We start from the raw sequence: 23,349 nt of genomic DNA, 5'->3' as shown, positions 1-23,349 counted from the left end.
TTGTTATTATTTTTTTTAATTCAAATAGCTTTTAATTTGCTATAATGTATATTTTCTGAAGAAGACTTTAAATAAAATTAACACAATATTGTTCTTTCCTCCTTACTATTATTATTATTTCACTTGAATATTCTACAACATTTGATAATATTAAAATATTTTTGAACTTAATTTCTAGACATACTATTCGTTAAAAAGTTTAATTGTCCAAGTCAATGAACATCCGGCAATGCACCCCACCTAATTTGAAAATATATTAGTAAACTCTCTAAACTAAATTTTACATATTATACAATAACACACAATTGATTTTTGGTTGTTAAATATTACACTGACATATTTGCCTACATTTAAAAAAAGAATTTATCTTTATTTATTAAAAAAATATATCTAGATATAAAAGTGTACTGTTGGATTATCCTTATTAGTATTAAACATTTTTACATAGAATAATTATCCGTGGTCAGTGGTAAATATGTATCACTTTTCATTCACTAATCTATTCTATACAACCAAATCCAGGGAGAAATCCATAAATTAGGATACAGCAGGTACATCCTTAAAGATGTAGTGTCCCCCAAAATGAAGATTAATAAATCAGACTTTAAATAGGCCATTTTCCAGTTTTGATTGGAAGTTATTCACTTCTGTAAACAAAATTTAAAAAAATAAGTATTTCACTTATAAAAATAAAAAAGAAACGATTAATTTTAACCAAAAACCATTGTCTGACAGACAATTTAAGCATTTTTTGGCTTTAAATTACATTTTTTCAGGTAAATCATTTTTTTTTCTCGATTCGATCCAGTGTTTGGTCAAGGTGAATAACTATTACGTGACATTAAAATGGCATATTCAATAAAACATTTTTGTTTAGGGGGACCTTTAATATAATTACTATCTTACTTGTACTACTCTCAAATGCGAGAATCTAAAGCCGTTTTAACATTTCAAACAAGCTTGGACTAACATTCCTTTCAACTCCATTAGAAATTCTCTTAAAAGCCTGCATAGGGCCAAAAGTATTTGGTAAACGCTGTGTAGTTGACTATAGTCTGAAACCAATTCAATATGTGTAATTGCTGGCTCTTGGCTCAACATATAATAGGCAACACATTGCTGTGTACATCACAATTACTGTCTAAAAAGGTAATTCCTGAAGTTCTCATGCTGCCCTAGGCTCACTTTGTATGCATCACTAACATTGTAATTGTAGTTCTTGTCTTAGGCTCAAGCAATCAGTGATACGTTGAGCTGTATCACTAGCTGTCCTTCGTAGTTCTTGTGTCTAGACTCAAGCTGTTGGTGACACGTTGCTGTATTCGTCACGAATACTGTCTAAAAAGCTCATTCCTGAAGTGCTCATGGTTGTCTGCTGCTGTTTGAAAGACTGCTGTCGTTTCTAATATACAAATTAAATAAAAAAAAAAATTAAAATGTAAAAAAACAATTTAGCAAAATTTGTTGTCTGTCTATGTTACACTGTTGTCACATAGTAATAATATTGAACTGTTAGATTCTCAAAATGTACAGGACATTAAATCTCAAACCTTGTGGGAAAATAAACGTATACTGTCAGACGGAAAGTATTTATACTTCAAAGATTGGTTAGAGTCGGGCTATAAAACAATTGGGGACATTTTGGTCAATAACAGAATTGTAAGTCTAGAGATTTGGGTTGGTATTTATCAATATTTGCTTATATTTTTGCTTAAGCTGAAATATTTAAGAAGTGCTTAAGCAAATAACTTAATCTTATTTATCAAACCGTCTCAGCATAAAAATTGTCTTAGATAAATTTTACTTTGCACATGCCCAAATTAAACTCTAGAGTTTATTATGTCTTAAGAAGAAAAATCCTTGCTTACGCGTGCGCATTAGCTTTTTTCTTTTAGCGATGGCGGCGCTGTAACATTTTATCTCCGTATTTTTACTCCCAACAAAAGAGGGCGCATTCTGGCTACTATTGTATTTATTACTGTACTTGAAATAGAGAAAGAGCACAACAATGCTCAATGTTCCGGCCTAGCACGCTCGTGTTGTCAAAAAAGAATGTTTGAGATAAGACGAAATTTTTCATCTTAAGGCAGGGTGTTGTTCGTCTTAGATTTAAGACAAAATTAAGCAAATATTTTTGCTTAGATATATTAATAAATCTGTCTTAGGCAAAATCAAGGATTTAAGGCAAAGTTAAGACGATTTTTTTGCTAAGCAATTAGTTTAATAAATCTGGCCGCTGATTCCCACATTAATAATAAAGCATAATGGGATAATAGAATACTTTAAGCTCATGAATGCTATTCCTATTGAAGGAAGGAAGTATTGGCACAACCTAGAATAGAGAAAGAACAAGTTAATGTTGAAATTAAAAATGAATTATTCTAATCAAATGTTAAAATGTTTTTATGATAAGTTTATAATTGAATTAACGACAGTGCCAATCTCCCAAGTAAAATGGGAAACAGATTTTTTAAATAAAGACTATGGTAGGGAACAAAATATGGAATAATAAAGTCAAAGATATGAAACATATGGTATAAGTTGCGCAATTCAATTTTAAACTTTTACATCGCATACATGTAATAAAAGATTACATATATGGAAATTGTCTAAAACTAATATTTGCGATAGAAGTAAGAATATGCATGTTACAAAATGGAATAATGTTAAAATTAAATTATTAGAATTCATAGAATACTGTAAGAAAATATAAAACTAGTACAGGCTGTAGTATATATTATATAAACATTCAAGACTAAAGGTATAATGGAAATAATAACTGTACTAGTAGTTACTATAAAGTTCTGTAAAAATGTAATCAAGCAATTGAATTAAGTTTAGGCATAACGCATAATTGTAACACAGCTGCTATGATAGTATGCTATATATGAAATAATGCTAAACATAAAATCATACCTATAAGACCATACATCATAAAACTAGACAACAAACACTATGCCTATACTAAAACCAAAATATGATAGAAATAAATGTATTAGGGTAAAACATAGACTGAAACACACGGTCAAACATATAAGTAAACAAACAAATGTAAATGGCCAACATAGTAAGAACAGAATTTTCAGGTTTAGCAATAGTGGAATAAAACAAATGTAATACAAGGCCAAAACATAAAATGTAGCATACAATATAGAAACTGTGTTAAACTGATTGGTGAAGGTAAATAGGTTTAATGTGTATGGGTGTATATACTTGTTATGGATGTAATATAAGGTCAAAACAAAAAAGAACACATACAAATTGTGTGTACTGAATTAAAATTTAATAAAAGGTACGATTTGCTCTAAATGTAAAATGAATGAAACCACGAAAGAGAGAAAAAAAAAATGTTGTCACATGGTAGAGCTGTGTTCTGATCCTTTTGTGCAGAGGCAAAATGCAGAGACCTTAACGGCTTTTTTGACATATTTTAATGCTTTTCTTTTCTTCCAGGCCCTGCTCAAGGGTCCACATAAGCCTCAGGGCCCCTGGCTTTAGCCAGTGAGAGCTCATAGTTGTTACATTACTGCTTTTGTGACAACTTTAACGTTTTTGCTTACCAAATTATGGTGTTGGTTACCTAATTCAAGCAATTAAAACAAATAGCTAACTTACAAGCAAAGCTTCTCTATCTTCTCGTTCTTTCTTTTCACTTGAAGATGTTGATTTCTAAAATCACAAATAGACATTATTAGCAAGTACAGTATGTTACACACATGAATGAGGGCACTGTTGGATTTGTGTAACCTGTAGTGTAATATGACATTTGTTTTGTAGAAGATCAGAGTGTTTATGTTTATTTCCAAATTTGAGAATGCTAATGACTAAACTCTCTTATCCTTGGCAATATACCTAAATTGAGAATATACTGGATATATTTATGATGGTTCCCTTAAAACTATTTAATTAGTTAAGAAACAATTGACCACTGTGACTGACCACTGTGACTTACCACTGGACTAACTGACCATGGTGCATTATCCTGATCTGAAAGAGCATCAGAGTCTGTTTTTGATCTGAGCATGCTCAATGAACTGTCTTCTTTCTTTAATTCACGATTACAAGATTTGAGAAAGGTAACTACATCTTCATGATCATATTCCTCAGCGATGGTTAAAGGAGTTCTGTCGTTAGTGTCGCGGACATCAATCATTGCACGGTTTGCTACTAGCCACTTGCATGATTCTAGTTGACCACTGCAAATACAAAGTATAACAACATCAAATTAACACTGCAAAAATATTGATATTACTTTCAAGATTGCAAATGTATGCAGTATTTAAAATTTAAAAAGCTATCTTTAAAAACTAAAATAATTTTGCAGAAAATTAAGATCTTTATGTTTCCTGGTTGTTTTCTCACACAGTACATAAAAAGAAAGTAATGACTAGAATAATTCATTTACCTCATTGCTGACAGATGCAGAGGTGTCTGGCGGTCCACAGTGCGGGATCCCACAGACATGCCCATGGCAGTCAAGACCATCATAACATTCACATGTCCATTTATAGCAGCCAGATGAAGACCAGTGTAACCTGTAGGAGTTTCTGCATTGATGTCTGCATCAGAAATTGTCAAAAACTTGACCACATCTAGCTGACCGTTTGCAGAGGAGGTTAATAGAGGTGTAAAGCCTTGTTCATCTTTGAGTCTAACAGGAAGAGATATAATCAACAGTGGAGGTGACAAAATAGTGCTATTCAAATATTGCATAAAAGTTCAGTGGGGTAAAGTTTGATTCTAAATTGGAAGCACTGAAACAACGTAAGCGCAACACAGCCAATATTAAGCTTATCATTTGCTAATTATTATTTCTTTTTTTAAAGTTTTTATTTTAGTTTCCAAACTCTTTAGAATTTGAGATAAAAGAAAAACACAATTTTCCAATCATAAATAAAGTTTTGTTTTATATACAATGAAATTGAAGATTTTAAACAGTATATTGAAGACCTCATTTATTCTTTAAAATCCTTTTCTTAGGTACTAACAAAAAGTTTTAGATTTCTCAAAAAACTTACTCTTTCAACTCTGGTTTAAGATTTAGCAATTGTTTAACTCTATTCAGATTTCCTTTCCTACAACACACATGGATACTGTCACCAGCAAGCAATGCTTCCTCTTTTTGCCTTTCTTCCTCTTTTTTCAGTTCTTCTTCTTCCCTTTTTATTCGTTCTCTTTCCTCACGTGCATGAATACCAGCCTTGAATTAAAGACATTGGAAATATTAATTAAAATTTATTTTTAAAAAAGAAATTCATTCTTCTTCTTTAAATTAAAGAGTTTTTAGTAATTTTAACTATTAGTAAATTTTAAAAAAGGATAAAAACAAGAAGACAATCAATCAGTTATACCTCAAATCCTGCCATGTAATCCCTTCTTTGACGTTCTCGTTCACTGTCACTAGACGGCGGTCGAGGTGTAAAATGATCATCTTCTGAAACTTCTTCAATTTTTCTTAATGTTCTTGGTTGTTGAGGTAAAGACTCTGTTTGATACTGCACGCTGTCAACTGGTTGATGTTCAGAAGATCCACCAGTATCGCGATACCGACCATGACCACCACTCGAGCCAGTTTCTCTGCTGTGACCTCTTTGATCTTTGTTATTTCTAGAATTCTCTCCCTTCTCATCTTCACTATCACTGCCACTGGATGAACTATCACTACTTTCTCCAGAACTATCCGTGTCATCAGACTCGCTTCTTTCGTCTTGTTTTCCATCCACTTCATCTTCACTCTCGCTCTCACTGGATGATGTACTCTCATTGCTCTGTTTTGTGCGACTATCACGACTTGTTTGGCTTCCTCTACTACCTTCACTATCATAACCAGTGCTAGTGTTTTCAACGATTATCATTCTCTGCAGTCGTGGTTCTTCCTCAGCGTAAGCGTCACTATCAGCACTTCTCTCTACATAACTTGTTTGTGAGTCGGTTTCAGAATCTGAATCTGATGCATCTAAATATAGAAATATTTATCCTTATTAAACCTTAGATATAATAATAATAATCATTTGTGAAAAGAGTAGAGAATGTTTTTGCGATATCTTGATATTTTATAAAAACATTATTATTGGAAACTACTCACAAATTAGTTTATTATGAACCACAATTTTGAATTTAAAATCGTCTTTTCTCATCTTTTATAAGTGCGTTTCTTTTGTACTCAACTATCTTTGCTTTTACCTATATTACTACATGTCCAAATACTGTAGCACTGATGAAGGAACACATTGACACAGCAGGATAGGTTTTTAGAAGTTACATTATTTATTATAATTATCTAAATCATGTTTTTTTGTATAGGTTTCCAATGGCAAATCTTGGGGAAATTTGGTAACATTATGGCCAATTTTATTATTAGGATCTAAAAATGAACTAAATCTTCTTACCCATAGTGATGTTACCAACAGGTAAAGTTCTAGTTGTCTTGCCATCCTCATCCTGACCAGATAACCATTTATCACAGAGGAATTCGTAAACCACATCATCTTGGAACTCTTTCACTTGCACCTTCTCTAAAAACCATCCACAACCTAAATAAATAAACCAGTTTATAGTTTGATATAAAAAATAAAACTCACACACAGTATAAAACAGACAAGACTTGTCACCAAGCCTCCACTCTCCACGCAATTTCAACACATTGGATTTTTCATAAATTTTACTCAGCTTCTTTGATGCTCAATTCCTAAACATAAATGTGTAAAACTTACCCAGCTCTTTCCTGTCATGACCAATTTCAACACATTGCAATTTCCCCACAAAAAATGATTCCACTTTAAAAACATCAACCTATACAAAAAGGAAAAGAATAGTTTCTGTTACAGTCTGTTGAGACCAAAAAGTGGGTTCAAGTCTTGTCATATGTCAGGATTTTTTCTTATGACAAATTACAACTCCACTCCCAAAGACTTGTACAGTAATTGGACTTTGTTTATGTAGAGCATCTTGTGTATATTTTTGTCTTGTGAACAGGATTGCCACCTTTAAGGATAGTGAATGAATTCGCTTATGGTTATCTTTGGCAATTTGCCTAAATATATAATTTTAAAAAAAATATTTAAATGAAAAAAACACAAACCTGGCCTCTTTGAAACTTTGCTTTCTTGTTCTGACTTGTATCTCTTGGTTGTTTCAGCTTTATTTTCCCTGTATTGCCATTTTCACCAAATAATGTAATAAAAATATCTGCATGTGTACTTGCACCAAGCCTAACACCCGTGTGAATTAGCAACTCGTAAATTGACCTACGGCCAGACTTGATCCTTGGCCCGTGTTTTAAGTGTTCGTAATCTTCATTTGCAGGAGGAGAATCTACTTGTACCCCTATTTCTGGAGAAGGAGAATCGGTCTGTGTCTCCTGATCAGGTGGTGTCTGCGCCTCTGTAGAAATCATTGTCTGCGTTGATATCTCAAGCTGCGTTTGTGTTGCCATTTCAGGCATAGTTTGTGTGGAAATGGTCGGTGGAATGGGCACAGTCTGGGTGGATATTGTCGGTGGAGGAGGTACAGTCTGGGTGGATATTGTTGGGGGTGGGGGCTTAGTTTGAGTAGATGATGTAACTGGTTGAGGTTTTGTTTGAATTGCCATATCTGCTTGGTAAGGGTCTGTCATGCTTTCTTCATTGTTGGATCTGCGTGTTTGGGTGTCTTTAGAATTTTCTTTCTCTACAGTTTGTGTACTAATTTCACGACCTGTCTGTGTTGTGTTGTCGATGCTGTAAAGATCTGGATTGTCTGGCTTTGCCGTTGACTCCGTTTCCTCTTCTTCTTCCTCTTCATCATTGACATCAACTTGTGCCATCTGAATACTAATAAAAAATAATACTACTAGTAAACTTTCTGAACCAAAAAAGTGTCCTTTTAATAGTTTTAATATATTTGTTTGGATTATTAAGTTAACTTCTTGAAGTTTATCCTAATTGAAAGCTGTGCTGTTAAAGTTTGATCTAAAAACCTTGTAGGTAATATGAACAATCGCTGCCTACCTCAACCATTCTGGAACCTGATTGGATGAATTAGCTTGATTCACTGCAGCCTGATTTATTGGTACAAGGATATTCATTGGTTCATCTTCAGAAACTTCAGATTCTGATTCTGATGTATCATCATAATTCTGCGGAGTCTGAATATACAAGATTTAAATTACTGTACAGTATTGTCGCAAATATAAAACTTTAAACTGTTTACTATTAATTATTGTAATAAAATTCATGATTTTCAAATGTCATATCATCATCATCATTTCAAGTATAAGTATATTCTAATCATAATATTCATTCTATAATCATCAAAGTATAATAATGTATTTGCGTGAGATTGCCAGCAACAGAAATAAGTGGCTTTTGTTATTTTGAATCTTTATTTTTACGTTATTTTATATTTTTGTTGTTGTAAGATGCATGCATGTAAGAACTTATCAGTTTTTGTAAATCCACAGTGCGTGGTTTTGTTACATTTTTTGGAATGAAGTTACCTATATATATAATGTACACAGTACCAACCTTCTTAGAAATTCTGATTTTTCTTCCTGAGATATCATAACCAAACCTAGCCGAGCTTGGTTGTGATTGGTCTGTTAGACCAACAGCTGACTTGGGGCGACTGTTCTTATGGTTGCCATTAACTTCCTGTCGCCGCATTCCATACGAGGATTTAGGTCGCGTTGGTGATCTCCTTTTTGATTCCTCATTGCCATTTATACTTGGTAGACTGCTCCTGTTTCGACTATTATTCACTCTGTAAGCCTGATAAACAGAAATAATGGTTAATGTTCTTGCTTTCAATCCTATGGCTCTGGGTTCAAATCCTGGTTGAATACAAGAATTTGTACGTAATAGTTGACTTTATAGTTACACAAATGCAAGTTTAGTCTAATTGATCAGACTCAATTTAATTTTGTGGATTTTCTTTAATATATCAACATATAATTATGTTACACACCCCTAAAAATCTGTGTTTGTCATGTCATCATAAAACAAAGCATAAACATAATTTGAGTGTATGTCATATATTCCAAAAACTCAATCAAAATACGCACCTTCGCTGAATATTTAGGGTTGTTCAGGTTATCTAATGGAACCGTTTCCTAAAAAAAAACATTAACATTTATTAATCATTATAAAAAATCATCACATTCATTATAAAAAATACATTGAGTATATGTTTTTTCTTTTCACATTTAAGGTTTATGTGAAAAGTTTAATATAGAATAACTAGGTAGTGCACTTAGTATGTTGTATGTGCAAATGTTTTGACAGGAATTCTTACTGTTGCCACTAGCAATCTTGTTGCATTGTTCACCAATCTGGCAGCCTCGCCCTTTGACAGCATTGGACCGTGTCGTGACCGTATTAACACTGGGCCACCTTTAAAGTTACCACGTCTTATAAATGAAAAAAAAATGTTTCTCTAGTTAGTTAATTAAATAAACTAGTATGTTTATTTTAGCCTTTCTTGCTATGAAACGTCCAATTGTTAAGAGTTGCTAAACAATGTGAACATTTTGATCGACATTATTGAAGTTATAATATACAATGATTTCTAATTCTCAGTTATTCAATTTTTTTTTAGTAGACTTACCGTTTTTTTGGTGATGATTTTGGTTTAGCAACGTTTGTGTAAGGACTCTGAAAGGATAAAATTCAATCAATTTAAACAAACCAAATTTACTGAGCCCATTATATTGTTATGGAGCAAAATGCATACTCTTTCTAATCTACTTAAGCACCTAACCCTGGTAATAAGCAAAGAGCAAAAACCACCTCTCAGAATTAAGTTAAGTAGTATTAAAGTTAGCTGAATTGGATACAATCGGATATGACACTACATATCAGGGCCGTAGCCACCAGTAATGGTAGGTAAGTGACCACCTGACCACTTTTTCCGAGAGGCCTTTGACCACCTAGTGGCTTGAACAGAGATTGTTTCCTTTCCTTGTGAATACCGGACCCCTTTATTTCTTGTGGCATATCATATTAATGCAGGTGAGTAGTGCAGCTGTTTGTGCTCTATTGCATTTTACTGTAGTTAGTACTATTCTTGCAGTTGTTACAATGTTAATGTAGTATGAGACCTTCCTCATCAGTAATGTATTGCAATGTTTAACTGAATAAAAAAATAACACTTACAATAGGATATGTATTTATCATATATTGATCAACGTCTTTCCTAAAAGATAATAAAAATGTATTGAATATATGCATTAAATACATAACACACATACATAACATAAATGTATTATTATACATTGCATTGAGAGTGACTATGGTAATAGAGGTTGCAATCTGAATTGAGAGACTTGCACAGGAAACTCAACAAGTAGAAAAGTACAAACTAATGTATCTCTTTTTAAAATACCATATATCCTTGGGTATAATCCCACTTCAGGTCTAATCCCACCTCCTGCTTTATTTCTGATTTCACAAACAGGCATATACCCCAGTATTGACTTACGATTTGGATGTTAGCCTCATCTATAACCAGTTCTGATGAGTTTTTACAAGAAATGCTTACTAATATCTTGTTTTCCTGAAGCAGGCTTTCTCTGTCCCACCCACCAAAGTCGGCCCAATTTTGTGTTCTAGTGGGGTGGGATATATCAGAGGATATACGGTACCTTAATAACCATGTGTATTCCAATCTTATTGTTTTTGTATGCAGCAATATTATCATTTTATAAAGATGTACTGTATGTTATCTCAACTACAGTACTGTAGTGCTTTGAATGCTTCCCAAGCCTTTTTAATGGGAATTAGTTTAAACATAAGCCTGGGGAGTCAAAATACCAGAAAATAAAATGATTATTTCACCTGATATCAGACTCCCTCTTTGTATTGGGTCTGCACGTCATGCTATTCAGTTGACGACGAACACGAGTTTCTCTGAAGTAATGTTTCAAGGCTCTATCGTGCAAACCATCATACATTAATGTAGGTCTCTGAAAAAAAATATAATTGCATTTTATACCAAGTGTTTGAATGGTTAACCTTGTGCCTTGAGACAGTACATGGGTGAAAAGAGGAAGGCAAAGGAAAGAAAGGTTACAGTGGATGAAGAGTAAAGAAGAAAAAATATCTAATTATATGTACAATTTTAACATATTTTATTTAAGTTTGCTTCATACAGGTATAGTATTTATTGTATCTGTTTTCTGTTTCATACTTTCGTTGCTGTTGGTTTTGATGAAATAAAATAAAATTGTTTTCAGCATTACTGCTGTGCAGTCTTTGAGTTTCTCTCAGCTTTGTCTTCAAATTGAAATAAGAGTGTTGTACAATGCCAAAAAAGTAACACATAATAAATAATTTAATTTAAATACATTTTAATAAAGGTAAAGTTAATTACAATACAAGCGTTCGTTTCCATTTATGTTTTACTGTAAATAAAGAATGGTGGCAAAGCAGGTGGCAACCCCTTTGGCCAACCGCATTATCAATAATTTGCTTTGTAATTTTTTACGATGGTGATTTAGTTGGTAAGTATAGAGTTAGTATATTCATTTCCTCAATGGATTTACAGAAATTACAAAAGTTAGCGATACAAATCATAACCAGTGGATGTAAAAGAGAAGAAAAAACACCAACAATAAGAAGATACCATTCATATAAAAGGTAGGTTTGGTGATATTTATTAAAAGGCATTTATTTTTTTCAGACTTGTATCTGTTAAGATACATGTTATAATTGATTAGGTTTTGGGTATCAACTGAAGTCTTTTGACATTAGCATTTTCATTGAAGTCTGAATTGTATGAGACTTTACATAAACACAATTAATTTCCTTCTCTACAAAATTCCTTTTCTTTAATTCTCGTATTGAGTAACACATAAATAAACAACCCATGATCTTAGAATAATTCTTATAAATAGTAACCATGGTAACAATAATATCGCCAGAAGCAGTAATAATATAATGGGTTTATGGTTTCATAATAACATCCAAATTAACAATACCGCAACAATAGTATCAAATAATGAATAAATTAAAGATTTGTTATGACTATAGATTCTATTACAATAACATTGGGAATCATGATTGCAATAGGCATACGGTATTATACTGTACAAACAACATTTTGTTCTGAAAACCTGACTGTAGCTTCAAATACTGTGCTGTACCAAATTATTAAATTACTGTAGAGTATTAAATTGGTACTTATACTTACCATACTTACCGACCGACTTATTGTTATTAGTGATGTATAAGCCTACACAGTGCATGTTTACATTCATTCATGACATGTACTTTAATAAGTACATACTTAATCATTCATATACTGTAGTTTACAGTTATTTAATGAGTTTATCTTATGCACAGACCATTCATAGTACTATTTACAGTACAGCAGTACTAGTGAATGTGACGCAGCTTAAAAAGTGCATACACACAGTGATCACCACAAATTTATTCTAAGTACACAAAGTTACTGTATTTTATAGTAGCCTACGTATTTTATAGTGTATTTTAATTTTATTGTGTATTTTATTAACATACTTACAGGTTTCTTTTGGGGATAATGTCGCTGAGGTTGATTTGGACCAGAAAGATCAAATGCATCCTCCAGCCTTTTAACTTCCATATAATATTTTCTATAATAAGACAAAAATATGTTTAGTTCCTTTCTGTTAAATCGAACAAAACATTAATGTACTTTGTAGGCCATACCAGACGATTGGTTAAAACAATTAATATTACACGGTATTGCAGCAAATTTAATATGAACATTTATTAAACATGGATGTTGCTAGAGAAATATAGAAAAAGGGATGCTTAGAAAAAAGTACTATTAGGTGGGCGTGGTATCTCTTGGATGGCCTAACTCCGTACAATGTGTATACTCCTGTGCTTAAGTGACGTGCTTAATGAATTATCAATTAATTGAATAAATGTGAATGAAAAATGTTTGATTTCTGCTTTGTAATTCAATTTTTCTACATGACAAACTCTAATTAACTGTCAATAATAAAGATTTTTGTAATGAAATCAACAAATTGTATTTCACTTCAATAAACAATAAAACAAATTTATAAGAATTAATATTAAATGATCCATGCTTCAGGCATTGCTTTAAAATTTGTTTCAATTGAAATAAAAATGAGATATTATATAATAATTAAGAAAAAATGCTATTCCTGTTCAATTGCAATGTAAATATCTTTTATAATCAAAAAGAGCTGAAGTTATTTGAACAGAGCATTATTTATACTATATTGTAACATCAAACAGCCGTCCGACAGCCATACTCTCACATAAATACTATGCTATTACCAGGCATGTTACTTGGTACGCTACTCTAACGCCAAACGAAAGTGTTAAGTTAACTACAAAAAGAAGAAGCAGCAGCTTGTTCTTACAATTTTTTAGCCGTTGATTTAATAACGTCTTGAGAAGACATCTTCACTCGCAATTCGCGTTAACAATAGATGTATATCACACAATAATCAGAAAAACAGAGAAACTAATATCAATCCATAACACATGACAAATGGCCTTTACTCTCAGTGTGCGAAAAACAATCAAAACACGACAATAAGTCGCTACCCGTAACTAAGGCCATATAACTCCTTTCAATTATACACTGTAACAACATAGTTCTTTATTTAATAAGAAATATTTAAAGTTTGATTTCAATTAGATCATAAAGACTTTTAAAATATGATTTTACAGTATAGTTTGTGTATTCTAATTTTAAATTATAATGAAAAAAACAATTAATTTATCCTATTATAAGCAAGTAGACTACAGACTTAGATTTACTACGCCTTGGTAACTAAGTAAAACATGGGGGCGGTAGTCACTTAAGCATTCCACAAGTAAAATAAGCTTTCAATTTGTGGTGGTTTAAAGGTGGCCTCCGGCGGGAAGCGGTAATTTGTTCATACATAATATGATATAAAATAAAATATTGTTTTACAAAATATAATTTATTGCATTGTAAATTTAATGATTATAAAGTATGTGCTTTCAATAATGCATTTACGTTCCTAAAGTTAATTCTAGTCAAAATGCCCGTTTGGTACATAGGCCTACTAAAAACTATTGTTTAATAAGCTGGCGATTTTAAATAAGGCCATAGTAATATATAATAATTATTTCTTTTGCTCAGAGAGATTTAGATTACAGCATACAATACTTTAATATAATTAATTTCTAATAATACGTAGAAGTAATGTCGTTTTCTTATTTTATTCGATTCGACATTCATCAGTATTATTGCTAACACCGAAACAAAATTGTTTTTTTTCTCAAACCCCTCGAATTTATTTTAATTTTATTATGCTGTCGTTCACTGTTGAAGATCGGTAAGAATACTTATAGACTATTTGTCATAATAATAAGTGTCATCTGATTCGTCGTTTAGGCCTACTTTGTGGCGTAACGAGTAAATGCTCTGCTTTGAAAACTCGCATCTACCTGGGGGTTTAATATATCTAACGGATTTTTGTTTGTGTCAAAATGGAAAATAAATATCAACATCGTTTATATATATATCTCTTTTATTTTTTTGAAAGAGCAATATTTATCCTCGCGACTCGGGATTCCTGCCGCATAAATGCATAGTCAACTGTCATGCTATAGGCTGTTTTTACTTGTTTTTGTGTAAAAATGGAAAATAAATATCAATATCGTTTATATATATGTCTTTTATTTTGTCGAAAGAGCAATATATAAAGGGTTAGAAATATCCTCGCGACTCAGGACCCTGACGTATAAATGCATAGTCAATTGTCATGCTATAGGTTGTTTTTACTTGTTTTTGTGTAAAAATGGAAAATAAATATCAATATCGTTTATATATATGTCTTTTATTTTGTTGAAAGAGCAATATATAAAGGGTTAGAAATATCCTCGCGACTCAGGACCCTGACGTATAAATGCATAGTCAACTGTCATGATGCATTCATGTACCCCCTTCTTGCAGCTATATGCCCTAATCACTAGCTATTTACAATAATCGCTATAGGAGATATGCCATCATCTTGCCTCAAGGCCTGTTGCCATCCTGCCTTCTGTCTCGGATCCAAAATGCACAAATTTGCCTCAAAACGGGGTTGGGTTCGTTTTAGTTCATTGAGCATTTTGACAAATTTTGACTTTTTAACACATTTCATGTGAACGAAGTTCGTAATCGTCGGGATTAATAATAATAATGATTTACTACAGCGCTTTTTAGCTTAAGTGCCAAGCGACTTAATTATTACATTATAGTAAATTGTTTATGAATTGTACAAAGTAGTAAGTAGGCTTTTGTGTGTGGCTCCACCGCTGTTGTAGTTTACAATTTTGTTCTGTTCGTATTGTAAAGTTTTTTTACCCACCCACCCTCAGTATGAGTCTTAGGACTGCAAAAAAATATGGACACTTTGGTGTCACATCATCAAGATATAAAAATAGCCTTACTGGTCTGCTAAATTCTTAATCGTCTCCCACCGTCACCTCCGACGCTCGTTGCGAACGTTTTCAATTTAGGCTGCGTAATTTTTAATTTTTTGTATGAATTTGTTTGATTAGATGTTTTTAATTAAAGGCCTTTTGTAAAAAAAATCCTCAATTCAGCTTTTTGGCTGCTACGGATTTTTATTTGCCTTAGTGAATTGTTTTTGATGTTTTTTGAAATAAAGATACCGAGATATAGGCCTATATTATTAAATTACCGTCATGACCGTTACACGTTACATTACATTGCATGCCTCGCTGGCTCGCACTTTGGCAACGCTCACAGTTTGTTTGATGACGTTTTTCGTCTCTAGTTGACGGTTATTCGCGCGACAACTATTTCAGAGCTTTCGCGAACGGACTTCGCGAGGTATATTCAGAGCGTCATTCTGACGATGGAGCATTCTCTACTTTTCTACGGAGCGCCATTTATGCCTTTATTTACTCAGAAATAGAAATAGGACTACGGTAACTGGTTCAGTCACGGAATTTTAATATATTTTGTATGTTCATACACTGTGCTCAATTAAACCCAATTTGCCACCAGGGAGCACAGTGGTATAAAATAGAAATAAGGTCACTACATTTTAATAAATTTAAGAAAAAAAAATCCTTTGTTGATATAAAGTTTGCGGTACACCATGTATATTAGTTCTGAAAAGCCAAAAACCAAAATGATCAGTTAGCTCAGTCGCCTGAGCGTCGTGTTGACAACACGTATGTCGTGGGTTCGATTCCCACGCTGGTCGGTGGAATAGAGTTAAAGGTATGCGACCACTGTGTTTGGGGTTCACAGATTATACGTTCCCCTTTCCACCACACATCATGAGGCGACAACATCAATGCATCTGGTGATGTGCTGGGAACGACCCCAAAAGGCTGTGGCAGGGCCTTAGTGCTGAGGCAGGGAGAGCACATTTAACATCTTTTTTTTTATTTAATTTTTTTTTTCAACCTGTATTCGATCTCGTAAATTTTATGTTTGCCGCCCTCAATTTAAAAAGAAATTGAATTTATTATTTTCATCGCAGGTGTACGAAACGGTTTGGTATGCCGTGCTATGTTATGCAATGGTTGTGCAGGTGCAGTGGGAAAGATGCTATTGTTAGTCATTCGCGGTCAACACGCCACACTGTTAAATTTTGATTTTGTTATTCAATGTTGCTACGTTGGTAGCGAAAACGTCCGATTCATGCAAGATATTCTATTGTAAAATGTTATGAATAAACTTTGATGGTAGTTGCTATGTATGGCCGCACCGTCCCCAGAATAAACATGTTTTAAACAGATAGTTTGTCTTCGATGGTTCTTGTATGGAGATAATGGAGAGTAAAATAAGATGAAATATAGAACATTGGCAAAGATGCCGATTTTTAGACCAATTTCGAAGCTTAGACTAATTCCGCCGCCGGGTAGGCCTTATACGAAGTCGAGTTTTAAAGTAGAAAACCCCACCTAAAATTTTAAAGTCGCATCTGGATAGTTGAAATTTTAACATTATCATAATTATCATATGTGATTATGTATAGTTATAAGTATAAGTGCAATTCTTGGCTCTATTTTCATTATTAGCTCTGCCCCAACCATGGTGGGCTAGTACTGGAGACTTAATATTTAATTTCATATGTTAATGAATTATAGGAGCACTTTCCGATGACAAGCTCTATTGTCCCTGGTGAATCTTATTAATAGTTTGTTTCATATAATTTAAAATCATGTAAAGTGCCATTTTTTTTGGGGCGGGAACCTATGCAGCTCTATTTTTCAAAATTATCTTTGCTCAGCCCCAAGCATGGTGGGGTACTGAAGAGTCTTATACCATGTTTAAAAAAATAATAGATGTCATTTCCGGAGACCTTGCAGCTCTATTTTAACCAGTTTGGTATGCCGTGCGTTGTTATGCAAATGAGTTTGTGCAGGTGTATTATGGGCAAGATGGTATGTTAGTCATTCGCGGTCAACACGCCACACTGTTAAATTTTGATGTTGTTAATCTTTACATTAGAAGATTGTTCAAATCATGTAAATAAAACATTTTCCGGCCGGGAACCTATCAGCTCCCCTCTTTTAGTTTGCAAAAGTAATCTCGAAAAGAATGGATGGAAAATAATGCCATGCAACTTTGTTTCTGATTTTAAAAAAGGTCCACTTGTTTAGGCCTGACATTTACAACCCTCAAAATATCTCTCTTTCAAAATAAAAGAAAAAACAATATTAATTATTTTCAAAAAAAAAATCAAAAAAAAAAAATCCGTAGAGGTTCGAACCCAATCTACTAGAACTGAGAGCACCCAAACCTGAGCATTACCCGTTAAGCCACAAAGTAGTACATGCCTGAACAGCTGATAATAGTCTATTTATACGTATATTACGTAATTCAACACTACGTCATAAATATCCTATTAATCTTGTTAAAACCAAAATGATCAGTTAGCTCAGTCGCCTGAGCGTCGTGTTGACAACACGTATGTCGTGGGTTCGATTCCCACGCTGGTCGGTGGAATAGAGTTAAAGGTATGCGACCACTGTGTTTGGGGTTCACAGATTATACGTCCCCCTTTCCACCACACATCATGAGGCGACAACATCAATGCATCTGGTGATGTGCTGGGAACGACCCCAAAAGGCTGTGGCAGGGCCTTAGTGCTGAGGCAGGGAGAGCACATTTAACATCTTTTTTTTTATTTAATTTTTTTTTTCAACCTGTATTCGATCTCGTAAATTTTATGTTTGCCGCCCTCAATTTAAAAAGAAATTGAATTTATTATTTTCATCGCAGGTGTACGAAACGGTTTGGTATGCCGTGCTATGTTATGCAATGGTTGTGCAGGTGCAGTGGGAAAGATGCTATTGTTAGTCATTCGCGGTCAACACGCCACACTGTTAAATTTTGATTTTGTTAATCAATGTTGCTACGTTGGTAGCGAAAACGTCCGATTCATGCAAGATATTCTATTGTAAAATGTTATGAATAAACTTTGATGGTAGTTGCTATGTATGGCCGCACCGTCCCCAGAATAAACATGTTTTAAACAGATAGTTTGTCTTCGATGGTTCTTGTATGGAGATAATGGAGAGTAAAATAAGATCAAATATAGAACATTGGCAAAGATGCCGATTTTTAGACAAATTTCGAAGCTTAGACTAATTCCGCCGCCGGGTAGGCCTTATACGAAGTCGAGTTTTAAAGTAGAAAACCCCACCTAAAATTTTAAAGTCGCATCTGGATAGTTGAAATTTTAACATTATCATAATTATCATATGTGATTATGTATAGTTATAAGTATAAGTGCAATTCTTGGCTCTATTTTCATTATTAGCTCTGCCCCAACCATGGTGGGCTAGTACTGGAGACTTAATATTTAATTTCATATGTTAATGAATTATAGGAGCACTTTCCGATGACAAGCTCTATTGTCCCTGGTGAATCTTATTAATAGTTTGTTTCATATAATTTAAAATCATGTAAAGTGCCATTTTTTTTGGGGCGGGAACCTATGCAGCTCTATTTTTCAAAATTATCTTTGCTCAGCCCCAAGCATGGTGGGGTACTGAAGAGTCTTATACCATGTTAAAAAAAATAATAGATGTCATTTCCGGAGACCTTGCAGCTCTATTTTAACCAGTTTGGTATGCCGTGCGTTGTTATGCAAATGAGTTTGTGCAGGTGTATTATGGGCAAGATGGTATGTTAGTCATTCGCGGTCAACACGCCACACTGTTACATTTTGATGTTGTTAATCTTTACATTAGAAGATTGTTCAAATCATGTAAATAAAACATTTTCCGGCCGGGAACCTATCAGCTCCCCTCTTTTAGTTTGCAAAAGTAATCTCGAAAAGAATGGATGGAAAATAATGCCATGCAACTTTGTTTCTGATTTTAAAAAAGGTCCACTTGTTTAGGCCTGACATTTACAACCCTCAAAATATCTCTCTTTCAAAATAAAAGAAAAAACAATATTAATTATTTTCAAAAAAAAAATCAAAAAAAAAAATCCGTAGAGGTTCGAACCCAATCTACTAGAACTGAGAGCACCCAAACCTGAGCATTACCCGTTAAGCCACAAAGTAGTACATGCCTGAACAGCTGATAATAGTCTATTTATACGTATATTACGTAATTCAACACTACGTCATAAATATCCTATTAATCTTGTTAAAACCAAAATGATCAGTTAGCTCAGTCGCCTGAGCGTCGTGTTGACAACACGTATGTCGTGGGTTCGATTCCCACGCTGGTCGGTGGAATAGAGTTAAAGGTATGCGACCACTGTGTTTGGGGTTCACAGATTATACGTCCCCCTTTCCACCACACATCATGAGGCGACAACATCAATGCATCTGGTGATGTGCTGGGAACGACCCCAAAAGGCTGTGGCAGGGCCTTAGTGCTGAGGCAGGGAGAGCACATTTAACATCTTTTTTTTTATTTAATTTTTTTTTTCAACCTGTATTCGATCTCGTAAATTTTATGTTTGCCGCCCTCAATTTAAAAAGAAATTGAATTTATTATTTTCATCGCAGGTGTACGAAACGGTTTGGTATGCCGTGCTATGTTATGCAATGGTTGTGCAGGTGCAGTGGGAAAGATGCTATTGTTAGTCATTCGCGGTCAACACGCCACACTGTTAAATTTTGATTTTGTTAATCAATGTTGCTACGTTGGTAGCGAAAACGTCCGATTCATGCAAGATATTCTATTGTAAAATGTTATGAATAAACTTTGATGGTAGTTGCTATGTATGGCCGCACCGTCCCCAGAATAAACATGTTTTAAACAGATAGTTTGTCTTCGATGGTTCTTGTATGGAGATAATGGAGAGTAAAATAAGATCAAATATAGAACATTGGCAAAGATGCCGATTTTTAGACCAATTTCGAAGCTTAGACTAATTCCGCCGCCGGGTAGGCCTTATACGAAGTCGAGTTTTAAAGTAGAAAACCCCACCTAAAATTTTAAAGTCGCATCTGGATAGTTGAAATTTTAACATTATCATAATTATCATATGTGATTATGTATAGTTATAAGTATAAGTGCAATTCTTGGCTCTATTTTCATTATTAGCTCTGCCCCAACCATGGTGGGCTAGTACTGGAGACTTAATATTTAATTTCATATGTTAATGAATTATAGGAGCACTTTCCGATGACAAGCTCTATTGTCCCTGGTGAATCTTATTAATAGTTTGTTTCATATAATTTAAAATCATGTAAAGTGCCATTTTTTTTGGGGCGGGAACCTATGCAGCTCTATTTTTCAAAATTATCTTTGCTCAGCCCCAAGCATGGTGGGGTACTGAAGAGTCTTATACCATGTTAAAAAAAATAATAGATGTCATTTCCGGAGACCTTGCAGCTCTATTTTAACCAGTTTGGTATGCCGTGCGTTGTTATGCAAATGAGTTTGTGCAGGTGTATTATGGGCAAGATGGTATGTTAGTCATTCGCGGTCAACACGCCACACTGTTACATTTTGATGTTGTTAATCTTTACATTAGAAGATTGTTCAAATCATGTAAATAAAACATTTTCCGGCCGGGAACCTATCAGCTCCCCTCTTTTAGTTTGCAAAAGTAATCTCGAAAAGAATGGATGGAAAATAATGCCATGCAACTTTGTTTCTGATTTTAAAAAAGGTCCACTTGTTTAGGCCTGACATTTACAACCCTCAAAATATCTCTCTTTCAAAATAAAAGAAAAAACAATATTAATTATTTTCAAAAAAAAAATCAAAAAAAAAAAATCCGTAGAGGTTCGAACCCAATCTACTAGAACTGAGAGCACCCAAACCTGAGCATTACCCGTTAAGCCACAAAGTAGTACATGCCTGAACAGCTGATAATAGTCTATTTATACGTATATTACGTAATTCAACACTACGTCATAAATATCCTATTAATCTTGTTAAAACCAAAATGATCAGTTAGCTCAGTCGCCTGAGCGTCGTGTTGACAACACGTATGTCGTGGGTTCGATTCCCACGCTGGTCGGTGGAATAGAGTTAAAGGTATGCGACCACTGTGTTTGGGGTTCACAGATTATACGTCCCCCTTTCCACCACACATCATGAGGCGACAACATCAATGCATCTGGTGATGTGCTGGGAACGACCCCAAAAGGCTGTGGCAGGGCCTTAGTGCTGAGGCAGGGAGAGCACATTTAACATCTTTTTTTTTATTTAATTTTTTTTTTCAACCTGTATTCGATCTCGTAAATTTTATGTTTGCCGCCCTCAATTTAAAAAGAAATTGCATTTATTATTTTCATCGCAGGTGTACGAAACGGTTTGGTATGCCGTGCTATGTTATGCAATGGTTGTGCAGGTGCAGTGGGAAAGATGCTATTGTTAGTCATTCGCGGTCAACACGCCACACTGTTAAATTTTGATTTTGTTAATCAATGTTGCTACATTGGTAGCGAAAACGTCCGATTCATGCAAGATATTCTATTGTAAAATGTTATGAATAAACTTTGATGGTAGTTGATGTGTATGGCCGCACCGTCCCCAGAATAAACATGTTTTAAACAGATAGTTTGTCTTCGATGGTTCTTGTATGGAGATAATGGAGAGTAAAATAAGATCGAATATAGAACATTTTGAAAGATGTCGATTTTTAGACCAATTTCGAAGCTTAGACTAATTCCGCCGCCGGGCTAGGCCTTAGGTATATACGAGGTCAAGTTTTAAAGTAGAAAACCCCACCTAAAATGTTGAAGTCGCATCTGGATAGTTGAAATGTTAACATTATCATAATTATCATAGGTGATTATTTATAGTAATAAGTATAAGTGCAATTCTGGGCTCTATTTTCATTATTATTAGCTTTGCCACAACCATGGTGGGCTAGTACTGGAGACTTAATATTTAATTTCATATTTCCATGAATAGGTGCACTCTCCGGGGACACTAAATAAGTATTTATCTTAGACAAACGCAAGTTATTAAAATAACTGATATGGCTTGAAACTAATTTTTATAGAGTACCGATATTTAACATATATACCTGGAAGTTTGAAATATTTTTGAAGTATTTTCAGATGTATTTTTCAACATTCAAACATGATGTGGTTCCCGTAATTTCACCTATGTTACACTGTATATAGATATACAGTACACTGTAGAGTATGGGGCATATATATGACACATAATAGGCACCAATCAGCACCATAAGCATCATATCAGGTCACAGGATTGCACAAATCAATATTTTGCAGTAATATTTAACATACGTGCAAAAATTAAATATCAGTAAAATTATAAAAATGATCACCTAAAATTCGTCAAAGTGACGAATTAAATTCTAGTTCTCGATGTTTTTGTATGTGACTATTTCGCTGTGCTCCACCACTGGCGCCAAATTGGATCCACTGGAGCACAGTGTATTAGCATACGAAAATATATTGAAACTTAATTGGGTCCACTGGAGCACAGTTTAACATACGAAAAGGTATTAACATTCAGTAACTTATTTCTAGTTTACATCACTGTGCTCCACTGGTACCAAATTGTGTCCACTTGAGCACAGTGTATTAACATACGAAAAGATATTCAAACTTAAGTGACTTCAAATTAGGTCCACTTGAGCACAGTGTATTAACATACGAAAAGATATTGAAACTTAAATGACTTTATTTCTATTTTATATCAGTTTCACTGTGCTCCACTGGCGCCAAATTGTGTCCACTTGAACACAGTGTATTAACATACGAAAAGATATTACAATTTAGTGACTTTATTTCTATTTTATATCACTGTGCTACCCTGGTGCTAAATTGGGTCCACTTGAGCAGTTACCGTAGTACTATTTCTATTATTGAGGTTAATAAAGGCATAAATGGCGCTCCGTAGAGAAGTAGAGGATGCTCCAGTCGCCAGAATGACGCTCTGAATATACCTCGATATTAGATAT

At 33.9% G+C, this 23,349-nt stretch overlaps 1 protein-coding gene across 2 annotated transcripts; it reads right to left on the bottom strand.

Moving 5' to 3' along the window:
- Nucleotides 1-51: 51 nt before the first annotated feature.
- LOC144840276 (uncharacterized) lies at nt 52-13,496 on the bottom strand. Of its 2 annotated transcripts, none has more exons than XM_078696037.1 (18): nt 13,355-13,496; nt 12,499-12,589; nt 10,812-10,939; nt 10,131-10,170; nt 9,583-9,629; nt 9,271-9,385; nt 9,041-9,088; nt 8,505-8,747; nt 7,989-8,125; nt 7,082-7,811; nt 6,714-6,792; nt 6,390-6,533; nt 5,352-5,956; nt 5,019-5,200; nt 4,406-4,651; nt 3,953-4,196; nt 3,616-3,669; nt 52-1,402 (listed from the first exon to the last, which is right to left on the bottom strand). In XM_078696037.1, the coding sequence occupies exons 1-18, from the start codon at nt 13,393-13,395 to the stop codon at nt 1,295-1,297; spliced, it is 3,282 nt and encodes a 1,093-aa protein (XP_078552163.1). In that variant the 5' UTR covers nt 13,396-13,496; the 3' UTR covers nt 52-1,294. The 2 variants fall into 2 exon arrangements, with proteins under 2 accessions (XP_078552163.1, XP_078552164.1); XM_078696038.1 differs by having other exon boundaries at nt 53-1,402; nt 5,352-5,947.
- Nucleotides 13,497-23,349: the final 9,853 nt, after the last annotated feature.

Source organism: Antedon bifida, chromosome 4, assembly GCF_963402885.1.
Source record: "Antedon bifida chromosome 4, ecAntBifi1.1, whole genome shotgun sequence".
Lineage (NCBI taxonomy): Eukaryota > Metazoa > Echinodermata > Crinoidea > Comatulida > Antedonidae > Antedon > Antedon bifida.
The sequence above is the reverse complement of the archived record's forward strand: the minus strand, read 5'-3'. Positions and strand labels throughout refer to the sequence as shown.